The sequence below is a fragment of the Nannospalax galili genome, unplaced genomic scaffold, assembly GCF_000622305.1.
Source record: "Nannospalax galili isolate Female #2095 unplaced genomic scaffold, S.galili_v1.0 scaffold229, whole genome shotgun sequence".
Classification (NCBI taxonomy): domain Eukaryota; kingdom Metazoa; phylum Chordata; class Mammalia; order Rodentia; family Spalacidae; genus Nannospalax; species Nannospalax galili.
Window position 1 is genome coordinate 95,629 of NW_008360328.1, and position 15,785 is coordinate 111,413.

At 43.5% G+C, this 15,785-nt stretch overlaps 1 protein-coding gene across 5 annotated transcripts in view; it reads right to left on the reverse strand.

The window, feature by feature from the left end:
- Ddx6 (DEAD-box helicase 6) overlaps positions 1–12,622 on the reverse strand; it is a 40,944-nt gene extending 28,322 nt beyond the window's left edge. The window contains exons 1-4 of one of the 5 annotated variants that reach the window (XM_008825941.3): positions 12,343–12,622; positions 8,809–9,257; positions 4,892–4,955; positions 3,093–3,197 (exon numbers count right to left, since the gene is read on the reverse strand). In XM_008825941.3, coding sequence (XP_008824163.1) covers positions 3,093–3,197; positions 4,892–4,955; positions 8,809–9,005 — 366 coding nt within the window. In that variant the 5' untranslated portion in view covers positions 9,006–9,257; positions 12,343–12,622. Of the gene's footprint in view, positions 1–3,092; positions 3,198–4,891; positions 4,956–8,808; positions 9,258–11,662; positions 11,797–11,880; positions 11,984–12,342 lie in introns of those variants that run through there. The other 4 variants (XM_008825940.3, XM_008825939.3, XM_029560115.1 and 1 more) reach the window with 4 other exon arrangements.
- Between the last annotated feature and the right edge of the window lie 3,163 nt (positions 12,623–15,785).

Here is a 15,785-nt window from a genome sequence, read left to right on the forward strand (position 1 = left end):
ACGCGTGTGCGGTTCTGGGAGTGGTGCCTCACTTCTGAAGTCTAATAAGCACTGGACAGCTCAAGGACTGCTCCAAGTTTGAGGACAATCTGGCTTCATAATAAGTTCCAGGCCAGCTTGGGTCACAGAGTAATACCCTATCTCAAGAACAAAAAACTGCTAAATAAACAAACCCAAAATTCAAATACAGACAACTCATCTACCTAATCAAGAAAAGCTTTAGTATTTGGAAAAAAACGTTTAATGAGCCAGGCTTGATGGAACACGCCTTTAATCCCAGTGCTCGGGAGGCAGAGGCAGGATTATCTTGGTGAGTTCAAGGTCAGCCTGGTCCACATAGTGAATTCCAGGCCAGCTGGGGCTACTGGAAGACAAAACCAAAACCAAACCAAAACCAAACAAAGAAGAGAGGAAGACAGAGGAGCAGCCAATCCTGTGGGTCAATTTTACTAAGTGACCTAAAATTCTTTTGGTTCTGGCCAGGGTGTGGTGGTGCATGCCTTTAATCCCAGACCTGGGGAGGCACAGGCAGGTGGATCGCTGTGAGTTCGAGGCCAGCCTGCTCTACAAATTGAGTTCCAGGCCAGCGGGGCTACAGAAGGCCCTGTCTCCAAAACACCGAACAACAACAAAAAAATTTTTTGGTTCTAAAATTCTTTAAAAAAAAATTTTTTTTAAATATTTTATGTGTATGAGTGTACTGCCTACATGTATGTGATTGCACCCGTTTTGTGCAATGCTGCAGAGGTCAGAAGAGGGCATTGGATTCCCCTGGAACTGGAGTTAAGGACGATTTGTAGCCTTCATGTGGGTGCTGGGAATCAAACCCGGGTCCTCTGCAAGAACAGTCAGTGCTCCTAAGCGCTGAGCCACCTCTCCAGCCCCTATTCTAAAATTCTAATATTGATTTCTCAACTCAATGATTCTAAGGAACACTGTCTTATGGTTTCCACAGACTCCATGACAAAAGAGGAAGGAAAAAGGCAGTAAAGACCACTTGGTGGTCTTACGTTATCTAAAAAATAATATTTCATATTCATGTAATAGTCTATTTCACTTACACATTTGATAAAGAAGGAAAGGTATTTCACTCCTGTTATCCCATAAAGTGGAGTCAGGGTTAGAAAATTCAAAGTTCAAGATCACCTTCAGGGGCTGGAAAATGGCTTAGTGGGTGAAGTGCTTGCTGTACAAGCACAAGGATCTGAGTTTGGATCTAGCATCCACATAAAATACCAGGCATGGCCAGGCGTGGTGACGCATACCTGGTCTGCATAGTGAGTTCCAGGACATCTGGGGCTACAGGGAGACCCTGTCTCAAAAAGACCAAAAGAAACAAACAACCAGGTATGGTGGTATGTATCTGTAACCAAGCAGGGGTAGGAGGTTCGGGTGGAGGAGTGTATTGGTCCCAGGGACTCAGTAAGTTTAAGAGAAATAATTCTGGCATCATATACACCAAAAAATAAGGTCAGGCTCAAGAAAAACGAGCATATCACAAAAAGTTAGCCTGAAGGAGCCAAACCTGTGACAACTAAGCACATAAAAACACCATTTTGGGAGGGGAGGTGTGTCTTTTTGAGACAGGGTCTCCCTACAGCACCAGCTGGCCTAGAACTCACTGTATTAGACCAGGCTGGCCTTGAACTCACAGAGATCCTCCTGCCTCTGCCTCCCAAGTGCTAGGACTAAAGGTGTGAGCCACCAGGCCTGGCTAAAAACACCATTTTTTAAAAAGGCATGAGCCCATACCAATAATGCATAAAGAAGGAAAGGTGAAGGAAGGGCCAGGAATGGAACTCAGTGGTAGAACACTTGCCTAGCATTGAGCAAGGCCCTAGGTTAAATTCTCAGCAGGGCATATCTCAAACTCCTTATAATCCAAAAAGATGAGACCAAGAAAGAACCCAAGGATGATTAATTAGGAAACTACCAAAGTAATTAGGAAATTAGGATGAAGTGAAAGGTACTTGCATGGTCTTATTTTCCAGAATGTTTATTAGTTTTAAGGGAGGGGGTAAAAAGCAGTAGTCATATATTAGGAATGAAAAAATAAAAATCAGAAAACAGCTAGACAAGATAATCAGAATGAATAATATCACTAAACTGGGCCTAGACAGACACTGCATACACCTTCAAGTGTGATACTCTCAGAAGGCTACAACATGACTTCTGCAGTATTTTTGCTGAGAAAGCATGACTTGAATCTAATCATATGGAGCCACAAGAAATGTCTGCTAAGGGGGAAAAAAGGAAAAGAAACTGGGTGTATAGCTCAATTGGTAGAGTGCTTGCCTAGCACGTACAAAATCCTGAGTTCAATTCTCAGTACCATGCAGGCTAGCTTAGGCTACATGAGACCCTATCTCAAAAAACAGAGGGCTGAAGAGATGGCTCAGGGGTTAAGGAGACCTCTTGCAGAGGACCTGAGTTCAAGTCCCAGCACTCACATGGCAGCTAACAATGGTCCATAACACCAGTTTCAGGGGAATTCGACACCCTCTTCTGACCTCCACAGCCATTGCATGACACAGGTACACTTTACATACATGCAGGCAATACACTCATACACATAAAAATAATTTTTAAAATTTTAATTAAAAACCAAAAACAAAACAGCAGAGCCAGCAAGATGACTTGGTGAATAAAGGTACTTGCTGATCCAATAGTACTCAACAACCAACTCCTGTTGACCTTTTACTTCTACACACACACACACACACACAATCTTCATTCTCAGGATATACACACCAAAAAGAAGGGACATGATTCTGCAACTTAACCTTAAGAAGTTTAGAAAACAACTGGTGTAGTCACGCACACCTATAATCCCAGAATTTGGGAGGTTGAGGGAAGAAGACCAAGAATTCAAGGCCAGCCTCAGCAACACTTCAAATTTGAGGCCAGTCTAGGGTAGATGAAAGTCTTAAAAACAAAAAAACAAAAAAACAAAAAACAAAAAACAACCCCAAAACACTTTTAAAAGTCAGAAATGTACTATACATGTTATATATACCATTCCCACAGATCAGAAAGAAAAATGTATTAATGTAGGATACATGACCTTCATGTAATAAAATGGGCAAACATACCTGAATAGGAGATGGCTTTTCCCAGCCCATTTCAAAAATTCCCATTAACAACTCCCGTTTTAAACAGTAATCTTCAAACTCATTTCCTTTTGTGGAGGTCACATCCTAATCAAACAAATAAAATGAAATAAAATACAACCTAGGTTCTTTTGTAGTAAGCATATTACAAATTTGTCTGGCAAGACTTGAACTCTTCATTTCATCTTTCTTCTTTATTTTTTTTTTAGTCTTTTTGAGACAGGGTCTCCCTGTAGCCCCAGCTGTCCTGGAACTTACTATGTAGATCAGGCTGGCCTTGTACTCACAGAGATCTGCCTGCCTCTGCCTTTAGTGCTGGGAGCTGGGACGTGCGCCACCACGCCCAGCGATTTCATCTTAAATATATATAGGTAACTACTGTTTTAATTTGTATTTCAACTTTTCCTAGAGAATAATCTTTAACAAATATACACCACCTAAAAAATATTCTTTGGGGGGCTGGAGAGATGGCTCAGCAGTTGAGAACACTGACTGTTCTTACAGAGGACCCAGGTTCAAATCCCAGCTCCCACATGGCAGCCAACAGCTGTCCGTAACTCCAGTTCCAGGGGATCAGAAACCACCTTCTGTCCTCCCCTGGCATTGCACAACATGTGTGCACTTATGAACACTCAGGAAATACACTCATACATATAAAATAAAAACAAAACATTTAAAAATACAATAAAGAGAGGCCTCTTGGGCTAAGTCTATAGGGCAGCCCTCCGCGCCGGGACTCCCTATGAGTTCCAGGCCAGCCTGGTTTACACAGCAAGTTCAGGCCAGCTGGGGCTACAGGGAGGCCCTGTCTCAAAAAGACATACACATACAAAAAAAAAATTCTTTGGGCCAGCATTCAGGAGGCTGAGGCAGGCAGATCTTGTGAGATGAGTCCAGACTAGTCTGGTCTACACAGTGAGTTCCGGGCCAGCTAGGGCTACAGAGAGACCCTGTTTCACAGTCTAAGGTAGACTATTTCTACCAAGTACCAGTCAATCAATTACTAATTAAAATATGTGTAACCAAATCCTACTTACATGATTATCAGTATTTTTGTGATGTCTGGGTTTATCAAGCACAGCACCATTGACATTTGGGGTCAGAAAATTGCTTTGAGAAGCTGATCCTGTAGGATCCAGGGGTGATTACCAAAAATATCTCTAGCTATTATTAAATGTTGCCTTGGGCACACACACATACACATAAAAAAAAAACCAAGAGAACTTCTCTGAGCGTTTGTTCTTATAGTCATATACAGAGTAGAAACAATATCTAACCTGAATGTCTCACTGGAAGCAAAAAGAAAAACTTGGAGAAAATTAGCGAAGATGTGCATATGTATAATCACAATATTTAATATATATTAACACCTCATTATTATATAATTTTACCAAAATCTTGGCAATCTAACATATATGTATGATCTATACAATTGCAACCATTTTAAATAACTTGAAGACTAAACACATAGAGCACTGCCTATAGAGTGAGTCTGCCCACTCCATCCCCCACCCCCAGCAAAGGGAAAAAAAAAGGCAAAAGAAACCTCAAAATAAAATAAAAAATTCTCTTTGCCAGCCTGGTGGTCCACATCTATACTCCCCAGCACTCCTGAAGCTAAGGAAGTAAGAAGCAAGAGCTTGAGGCAAGCCTGGGCTATATAGGGAGACACTATCTCAAAGCAACAAAAAGATTACACTCAAGTGGTGTTACAAGCAATTACTTTACAACAAAATCTTAGTTTCCCCATTTTTCCATTTGAATTCTATAGCTTAACATACCGAAGTTTTGATTCTTAGATCCTTTGGAGGGAGTTTTAAAGTCTTTTTCCAGTCATCACCAGGTCTAAAGAGAATACAGTAAATGTAAAGTATCACAAAATTCATAGCATACTACTTACTACAAAATGAAACATCTCAAATATTAAGCTATAAAAAGCACAGTAAATTTAATACATTGTCATGTACTTAATATAATTAATGAGAGTTAATTTTAGAGAACATGTTCTTTGGAAAATTAAAGAGGATAAGGCGGGCATGGTGGCACATGCCTGTAGTCCCAGCACTTGGGAAGCAGAGGCAGGCGGATCTCTGCATCTTCAAGACCAGCCTGGTCTACATAGTGAGTTCCAGGACAGCTGGGGCCACAGGGAGACCCTGCTTCAAAACACCAAAAAAAAAAAAAGAAAGAAAGAAAATTAAAGAGGCTCAAAAATCAAGAACAGAAGGGATTAGGGTATCCATTCTCTTAAGAGCACAAGTATTGTTTACAGTACATTTGTCAGAAACAGGCTGTGTTTACTCTCTATAGTATTCTTTTTAATTAGAAGATTTCATACAGCTGGGCATGGTGGCAGACCCCCCCCCCCCCTTAAATCCTATCACTAGAGAGGCAGAGGTAGGCAGATCTCTTTGAGACTGAAGCCAGCCTGGTCTACACAGTGAGTTCCAGGCCAGCTGGGGCTACAACGGGACCCTGTCTCAAAAACAAAACAAAAAGAAAAAAAAAAAAAAAATTCAGATTCTTTTTGGATTTTCTTGAAAAGCTACCCTAGGTTCAATCCGTATTACTTCAGGGACCATACTGCTTTGACAACAATGTTTCAAATTCCTGTATGCTAAGTTTGGTAGAACTTAGTAACTAAACTTTTGCTTTTCTTTAAAAAAAAATTTTTTTTGTTGGGGAATGCCTTTAATCTCAGCACCTGGGAGGCAGAGGCAGGTGGATCTCTGTGAGAGGACAGCCTGGTCTACATAGTGAGTTCCAGGTCAGCTGCAGATACAGAGAGACCCTATCTCAAAAAGGCCAATAATAATAATTATTATTAATCATTATTAATTAATGTAAGCAGTCAGTACTGTGCCTGGCAATATAAGAGCTTAGTATTAGCTGATAATGGACACTTCAATCTTTTCTCCCAGAAATGCTCCAAACTATGAAAATACAACAAGGAAAATATAATAAAAATATAATTATCTTTTGGTCAGGTAAAAATCTTAAATATAGCCACTTAAGATGTTGAAAAGATTGTCAAGAAACATTTCCAGACAATGCTTTCAACTATATTGTTTTCAAAACAAAGTTTTCAATTTTTTTTTTTTGACAGGTCTCCCTAGTCCCAACCTACCTGGAAGTCACTATGTGGACCAGGCTGGCCTCATTCTCACAGAGACCCACCTGCCTCTGCCACCTGAGGGCTGGGATTAAAGGCATGAGCCACCAGACCTGGTGTCAAAATATACAACTGTTCTTATGTAATTAGTCCCCAGAACACCTTAAAGGCTTGATCTATCTAAAGTTAAAGCCTACATAAAATGTAAATACTCTAACAGATAAATTTTTTTTTTTTTTTTTTTTTTTTTTTTTTTATTTAACAAAAAATTTTTTTTTTTTTTTTTTTTTGTCTTTTTGAGACAGGTTCTCCCTGTAGCCCCAGCTGTCCTGGAACTCACTATGTAGATCAGGCTGGCCTCGAACTCAGAGATCCGCCTGCCTCTGCCTCCCAAGTGCTGGGATTAAAGGCGTGCCCAACCACGCCCGGCCCTTTTTTTTAAAAAAAAAAAATAGGATCTTGCTATATATAGTCCAGGATGGCCTTGATCTCATGATTCTCTGGCCTCGGCCTACACTGTTGAACTGTCTAAGCAAATCTCAGTTCAACATCCTAGTAGGCCAACTTGCCAGTTCAATGTCAAGCACAATTGTGAATTCCTAAAATATAATGTAAAAAAATCACACAAGACATTATTATAAATATACCTTAAAAGTTGAAAAAATGAGAAAATTAATGACAGAATTGAAAAGAAACCATTAATCTCAGGAAAAGAAAAACCTAACTGCTATCTCAAATTAAAATTTTAATCTTTATGTATAGGAACGTTTTGTGTACGTATGTAGGTGTACCATGTGCACACAATGCCCAATGAAGGCAAAAGAGGATGTTAGGTGTACTGTTTTACTGTTGTTTTTTTGTTTGTTTGTTTTTTCTGAGACAGGGACTTTCCAGACTTGTTTGGCTTCCATTCGTGAGTTTGCTTTGGTCTCAGCCTCATAGTGCTAGGATTATAGGTGCATGCCACCATGCCCAGCTTGAACTGTATTGTTAATTTTTTGGAACCTGGATCTTTGTCTTCCTAGAGAAAGTCTTTTCAAGCTACTAGAATATACAGATTACTCTTATGTAATTCACTAATGCACTGTAAGAATTCCCACAAAATTGGTTTTAACTACTATAGTAATGAGTACAACTGTAGTTTGTCTTAACATATATATGAGCAAGCTAACAAAATTAAGTCTCTTTTCTGTTCTTTTTTGGTCTTTTTAAGTCAGGGTCTCCCTGTATCCCCAGCTGGCCTAGAACTCACTATGTAGACCAGGCTGGCCTTGACCTCACAGAGATCAGCCTGCCTCTGCCTCCTGAGTGCTAGGACTAAAGGAGTGTGTCACCATACCTGGCTCTTTTCTGTTAAGGACAGACAAATACTTCATTCTGAGTATTTTCCATTTAAAATGTTTAGATTTGGGGCCGGAGAGATGGCTCATCAGTTAAGAGCATTGGCTGCTGTTATTGAGGACCTGGGTTTGGTTCTCAGCACCCTAACAACATTGGTAACTCCACTTCCAGAGGATCAAATGTTCTTCTGGCCTCCAAAGGCATTGTACACATGTGTACTTACATATACACGCAAGCAAAACACTCATACATAGAATTTTTTTTTTTTTTAATTCTATAGTAAGGTATGGTGACCCATGACCATTCGGAAAGTGTTATGAAGCAGGCAGATTCCAAGTTCAAAGCCAGTTTGGGTTCCACAGTTCAAAGATAGCCTGAATTTCCTATCAAGATCTTGTCTCAAAAAATTGCATTTTAAGCTTAACCCCCCCCCAAAAAATTCAGTGTTTATGTTTCCATGACTTATTCTGTATATTTATAAAAGGAAAAAAAAGAAAAAAGGTTTAACAAAAAACTCACAGAAGAAACACGGTTTTTCTTGGCAGGAGGCGGGGTTGAGACAGGATCTCATTATGTAGTACAGGCTAGGCCTTAGACACACTATGTAACCGAAGCCAGTCTTGAACTTTATGGCAATCCACCAGCCCCAGAGGCCTAGTTCTGAAAGTTTCTACTTAACAAGATCAAAACCAGCCTGGTCTACACATCAAGATCCAAGCCAGCCAAGGTTACAAAATGAGACCCTATATCTAAAAACAACCAAGTCTTCGAAATGGCCTTTTTCAAACATTTTAAAATTGGCTTTAACTGCCACTTAGAGTACGGTAAGGTGCAGAGGTAACTAACTATAGGACTGTACCGATGAAACAAAAACTAAGTTATGGTGGTTCACACCTGTCATCCCAGCCCTTGGGGTGCTGAGACAGAAGGATGCCTCTGAGTTTCAGATCAGTCTGGGCTACAGAGTAAAATCCTGTCTCAAAAACTGAAATAGGATCATTTTATTCATTAACTCAGCTACTAACTTCCACACTGAGCTATGAAGACCTGAATTGTTTCTAAAAATTTTTTATAGATATATGCCTATATTCGTTACTTGCTGCATTAATTATGGCAGAATACCTACTGGTTATAAAACAAAGTCATCTGCCATCCATCAAAACGGTTACATTAAGGCATAAAGTTGTCAACAACAAAAATAAACAACCATGGTTCTCCAAGTGCCCACTCTTTTCTAACACTTACTTAATAGTGGTGGTCATACTCTGTGCTTGTTGAGTGCCATTATTGATTGTGTTGGTGTTTTTCAACTGGTTCATCTGTTGCTGTGTCTGTGTGCCCCCTCCTCCGGGGCCACCGCTGGGCTTCACAGGGCCCCTCAGTTGACCATTTTGACTGGACAGACCCATTATAACAGGGTTCTCTGTTCTGGCCGTACTCATGCTGTGTTAATTGCAAAGGTGTCTCGTTCAAACTTCAAAACTTTTCAAAGTCAGTAGAGAAACTGTAATAACAGTTTATTAGGCTCTCCAAAACGAAGAGATAAATAAGTCTTGCTCAATATATGAGTCCTTTATTGCAATTCAGGCAAGCACCTGTAAGCAGCAGCAACTTGCTCTCATGCACCAAATCAACTTATTTTTTTAAAAGCCCTCTAATAAGCTTGAATTATATTTGAATTCACTCACTTCAATCTGAAACAAAGAAAAAAATTAAATTAGCAAACACAGAAAAGTGGGGGGGGGGGAATTTGGAGAGAACTTGTTCCCTTTTAAAGAACTCCTTTAAGACGACTCTTATCTTTTAAAGAATAACTACTCTTAGGCCAAATCTGTAGCCAACCTAGAAAACACCAATGATGAACTGCTTTAAAAACTCAATCTACAGGCCAGGTGTGGTGACACACACCTTTAGTGCCAGAGCTAGGCAGGATCTCTGTGGGAGCAAGGCCAACCTGGTCTACCTAAGAGTTCCATGCCAGCCAGTGCTACATAAAGACCCTGTCACACACACAAAAATAAAACCAAAAAAACCCTCAATCTACAGTTAACCCAATTTCAAACATTTAAAATATAAAGATCAAAATAACCTAGAGAAAATTAGGTAGAAAGATAAATTAGTGTTCATTGAAAAACAACCTGTTCCTTTTAGTGTCTGCTCTGATGAATTCTCTACAAGTTTCTGCCACCTCTAAGGGCCAATAATTCATTAAAACTCAGTGAAATACCACTCAACTTACTTAATGTAAACTAGACCCAGCAAAACAATTCATTAATGTTTTTCTATTTCTGACAGCAACTAGGCATCCTGGAAGAGTTAAGTGAACTCCTCACTTGAAAAGATTGTGTTTTTAGAAAAACAAAGCAAAAACCACTGTTTCCTTCTCAGTTTCAACTACAAAAGTTAAATTTTATTTAGAAATTTTTTTTTCAAGTTTTTGTCTATTACAGATATAAAATCAGTCAATAGGTCCATAGGGAGTTGTCTACATGTCAAAATCTGGCTGATAAACAGCTAAGACAATCTAAACTTTAAATCCTTTGAGGGTCAACACACTTGTAGCTTTAATAACGGTCTTAAACCACCCAGAGTACGAAATCTAATAGTTATGGAATTCTCAAATTTAGCAAATAAAAAATTGACAAGGACCAGAAAACAAGTCCAACTCCTTTGGTTTTTATTTTGTAATCCTTTTTACATTTAACGCCCCCTCCAATAAACTAGTTTAATCAATGCTAGTTATTTTTGCCATAACCAAAGCATCTCAAACCCAAATTTTTAAGTCAAAAGACATCTCAAATTTTGTTAGAAAACAATTCTTGATCATGTTTGCTTAAAGCTATTTTTTTTAAAGTATCAACTTGCTCACAAACACTGGTTTGGTATCACATACACAAAGCGGTTTATTTTGAAATCTTGACTTCTGTTAGCCACTTTTCTGTATTGACAGGTTTATTTATGATCAACAGTATCAGGCACGTCAGACAGGACGCCTTAACTTGTTTGCAAAGCTCTGAGAGGCTGAAGAGGGCAACTGAAGACTAAACAGACCATCAGAATAGTCTATCATGCACAGTAAATCCTACCGCCTCAAATGCAAAATGAAACTGATAGCTGCTCCCTTCTTAAACTGACACCTGCACTGCAGTTTTATGTCTCAGAGGAGGTATACCTCCTACCCCTACCCAATTTAGACTTGCAAGTTATATTTCTACATTTAAAAGAAAAGAAAAAGAAACAAAAAACCACCAGGAATGAACGTCGATTAGCTGGGAGGAGCCCCCGGCAGAGTTAATTACAGCACTTCCCAGATCCTAGTTAGCAATTGACAGTTTCACGCACAAAACAGTATCGTCATCTCCAATAAGGGCTTTTGTTTGCAAATGCAGCGCAGTTTCTCTAAGGCTCCGCCATAAGTTGGCGTGACTGGGTTTTTAGTCGGAAGGAAAAGGGGGCTGTGGGAAAGGGCAGAGACAAGCCAATGATAGGAGACCAGTAACCGTAGGACAGCAATTCCTTGTCCCCCACCCCCAACCCCACACTCTACAAGTCCAGCTCCTCCGGAGCATCAACACAAAAGGGTCGGAGCCCAGCAAGCCTATCTGCGCCACAAGAGCCGGAACCAGCTCGCTGGACTGCCCTCAGAAGGCCCGGAGGGGAACCCCCAAAACTAGAAAGCCGCTCCTTTCCTCTGCGACCCGGAGGCTCCCTCAGCCCTCTCGTTAGGACCGACTTGCAAGGCCTACTTGCAACCAAGTAGGCGCCGGCCTCTCGAACCCGGGTCTCCGGACAGCACGGCCCCGCCGCCCTCCACCCAGCTGCCCGGTTCCCTGGGAGCTCCAATAGCACTCCCAAGTGCGGGCCGCCCGGGGCCTCCCTCCGGCCGTCCACCCCGCTGCCCGAGCACGCCCCCGCTCCTCCTCCGGACCCCGCCGCGCACCACGTTCCTCTATTCCACTCTGGTCCGCCGCCCCCGCTCCACTCCGCGGCCGCCCACCTTCCTCCGCGCGGCTTGAGCCTTGGGCCTCCGCCCCAAGCGCGCCCCGCCGCCGGCACAGAGGCCCCCGCGGCCCCACCGACCCCGACCCCACCGCCTCACCCCACGCCCCGCGGCTCGGACCCGAGTCCTACCACCGTGGCCACTCCCGCTCGGCACCCTCGGTCCTTTATTGTTGACTCGAAGCTCCCAAAATGGCGGCGGCTCCTTCCTCCTCGGAAACCTCCGCCCGCCCCTACCCGGCCCCTCGCCGCGGCGCCCGCCGCCCCGCCCCCGCCGTGCCGTACAGTGCAGTGCCGTGCCGCGCCGCCCGCCGCTACCTCAGCCGCGGCCTGCTCTGAGCGCCCCCGAAGTCTCCGCCGGGCTGAGCGGACTCGCCTCCTCCGCCTCCTCCGCTCCCTCCCTGGGCCGCAGCCGCCGCCGTCTGTCTCCCTCCCTCCCTCCCCTCCCAGCCTTTCTCCGCATGGCGGCGGCTCCTCCCCCTCGCAAGATGGCGAAAGCTGGGCTGCTGCAGCCGACACCGCATCACGGCCTCCCCGGCGCGACAGGCGCGGGGAACCAACCACGGTCTCGGTGGACGGAGGGCCGCTCTCTGACATGGCTATTTCGGGAAGGGTTTTCCCTGGGAGCAGAGGAGACGCGTTTGGGGAGGGGATGGTGACGGCCAGATTCGCCCTGGCCTTCGTCTCTCCAAAGAGGACATGGCGGCGGAGGTCTGCTGGTTCCCAAAGCGGGACCCGCTCCCAGAGCAGCTCGCTCGGGCTCGGAGATGGAGAACTGACCTGGGGTCTCCGGGCGACCCGCGAGGCTGCTGCGGGGCCGTGGCGCGTCTCCATCCAGGGACGTGCGGAAGTGGAGCCGGCAGGGCCGAGGCTAGGGCGGAGGATGGGGAAGCTGGAGGCCGAGGCCCGGCTGGCAACGTGGCGCTGCTCGTGGGGTGCGAGCCCAGAGCGCGGCCGAGGTGACCCTTTGCTCCTGTCCGCACCGGCAGTGCTTTAGAAAGAGGGGCCGAGCATCCCCGCAAGTGAGGAACCCTTCAGAAGTCACTTAGGGAAATGGGGAAACCGGGGTGGGGGTGGATGCTCCGCCTGATCCTAACTGCAAAGATATTTATGCATTTGTTCCCGTGATGTCTTACCCTTTCAGAAAAGCAGTTTTGTTCCAAGCAAAACAAAATTTGGAGCTGAAATCGAGCAGGGCTAAAGGGAAAGTAAAAACCTGGGTCTGACCCATCTGAGAGGCCGAAAATACTGACAGGTCAAACCATATGAGACAATAGGACTCCAAGGCATATATGACAATGTACTCCGACCCAGAACCCTGGCTGTAAGGGGCCCAAGACTGTTAGGACTTCGTCCCTGACTGGCAGCTTCCATATTTTTGCCGCTGCTTCCAACTTGAGACCAATCCGAGAAAGCCAAATATGCTCTCCAAGCCAATCACAGACTCCCTGCCTCTAACCCTCCTCCTGCTTCCTTGCCATCAACATCCAATCAGAGTAAACCTGAAACCTTACTTTACTTCTTTGACTATAAAGCTTTTCTATTCTGAGGGCCTGAGTTGTTACCAAACCCCAATGAGCGGTTGCCCACCCCATTGCCATGGCAAGCTCTGAACAATTAACAACTAGCCTGGTGTCATTTGGTGGTCCTTGTTTACTTCCATACCGCAAATAGACAGGTGGTGGAGAATGGTGAAAACGTTATTGCTTGTTTTCAGGATCTTGCTGTGTAGCTCTGACTGGCCTGGAACTCATGCCCCCCCCCCCCCCCTTTAATGGGATTTCAGTTGTGTGCCACCACACCTTTTTTCCCTCAATTCTGTTTGAAGCATGTCATCTCTCACCCAGATTTTAAAATACCTCCTCATGCAAGGGACTAACCCAACACCTTGTGCAGCATCCTGGAGAGAAGCTAAGTGATTTCTTAAGAAGTTCTGAGAGGCTGTTTGCTCCATTATCTTCCTGAGTATTAGCAAAGTAAAAGGGAAATAGGCCTCTCTGGTGGTTTCTCAACCTAGGCCTTTCATGGTATGGGACCAGACCAAGGAAAGGGGTTAACATCCACAAATTAACATTCAAAAGGAACTGCATGCCAAGTCCTGAGGAAAACAAAAGGAAGGAGGCTAGCAAAAGTGGAAAATAAAACAGCTGCTCTGCACCTAGGAATCCTACTGCTAAGACTCTTAAAACCTCTGCCTGTTTTTTAAAGATACATACCCTTGCTATTCAGTTACTATGTCAGCTCCTTTCAGTTTTGTGGTGAGAATAAGTGGTTTAGACTTAAAGTAACAGCATTTATTATTTTTATTTTATGTGTATGAGTATATTGCTTGAATGAGTGTATGAGGTCAGAAGGCGTCAGATCCCCTGGAACTGGAGTTGTGGACAGTTGTTAGCTGCCTTGTAGGTGCTGGGAATCGAACCTGGGTCCTTTGCAAGAGCAACCAGCCTCTGCCCCATCTGTCCAGCCCCTTACCTCAATATTTTTTGCCCCAATTCAAACATTAGCAAGACTCATACAAATCTGACACTTTAGGAATACAAATGAAAACTGGAAATGATGTTGCATGCTCTGTAATCCCAGCACTCAGGAAGTAGAGGCAGGAGAATTAGGAGTTCAAGGCCAGTTTGGGCTACATGAGACCCTGTCTCAAAGCAATGTGAGGTTGCCCAGTGAGATGGTTCAGCAAGTAAAGGCACTTGCCACCTCCCCTGATGACCTGAGTTTGAATCCAGGGACCCATGTTGGAAGGAGAGAACTGACTCCCACAAGTTGTCTGACTTTCACACAAGCCCTCTCATACACATAACAAAAAATAAATGTAATTTTAAAGATTAAAAATACAGGGACTGGAGAGATAGCTCAGTGGTTAAGAGCACTGACTGCTCTTGCAGAGGACCCAGGTTTGATTTGCAGCACCTGCATGATGGCTACAAACCATCCTTAACTCCAGTTCCAGGGGACTCCAAGGCCCTCTTCTGACTTCCATGGCATTGCACAACACAGGTACACTCACTACATGCAGGCAACACACTCATACACATAAAAATATTTTTTGAAAATTAAAAATGCAAATGAATTATTTGCTGATGCAGAGTATCTTTACATTTATAAAATGTCTAGTTTTATAAGGAAATAAATTATATAGAAATCTACTTCCAGGGTAGATTCAAATTGAAAAGTAGTTTAGTAGTAATACAAACAAGGGAGGAAATATGTGAAATCTACTTCCCAGATGGCCTGATGTAGTTTGCAGACATCTATTCCTTATGACAGGTAACATTACCTCATCACCATCTGCCAGCCAGCTCAGCCCACCAGGTGTCTTTCGAACTTAAGTCTCACTATGGTCTGGTCATCTCCCAGAGATATCTAGCTATTCATTTTGCTCTTCAGTTTTCCTAAGATTACTGTACACCAGCAATTTTGACTTATTTAGGAATTTTAAGATAATGTGTGGCTGAAAAGACAGTGAAATCTGGAAACTAGCTGTTTAGGCATAAATTTACTTTGGCCTACTCAGATCAAGAAAGAACGGACAGTCCTCATGTCAGATGCCTTGATCCCCTTGGGTACTTTCCAAGTTAGTTCTGGGGCAGTTGCTGACAAATAACACTGCTCTTGTTAGTTGCTGTAGTACTGGTATAGGTACCAACCAGGTCCCCCCTTGCACCTAAACCCTGTCACAAAATTCTGTTTCTGAATAGTGTTCTTTGAGGACGTAGCAAAGAGCCTAAACATCATGAAGAATGCCCAGCCCTGGTTTTCCACCACTAGTCAATCTGTAGAGCCTTTCATTGGTCCTTGCAAGTAGAATTGTGATCTTAAAAATGAGGCCTACAACCAGGCGTGATGGCACATGCTTGTAGTCCCAGCACTTGGGAGGCAGAGGCAGTCAGATCTCTGAGTTCAAGGCCAGCCTGGTCTACATAGTGAGTTCCAGGCCAACTGGGTCTACAGGGAGACCCTGTTCCAAAAAAAAAAAAAAAAAAAAAAAAGAGAGACCATGGGGCTGGAGAGATGGCTCAGCGGTTAAGAGCACTGACTGCTCTTGCAGAGGACCTGGGTTCGATTCCCAGCACCCACATGGCGGCTACAAACTGTCCTTAACTCCAGTTCCAGGGGAATCCAAAGCCCTCTCCTGACCTCAGCATTGCACGATACGGGTACACTCACATACATGCAGGCAATATACTCATACACATAAAAATATTTAAACATAA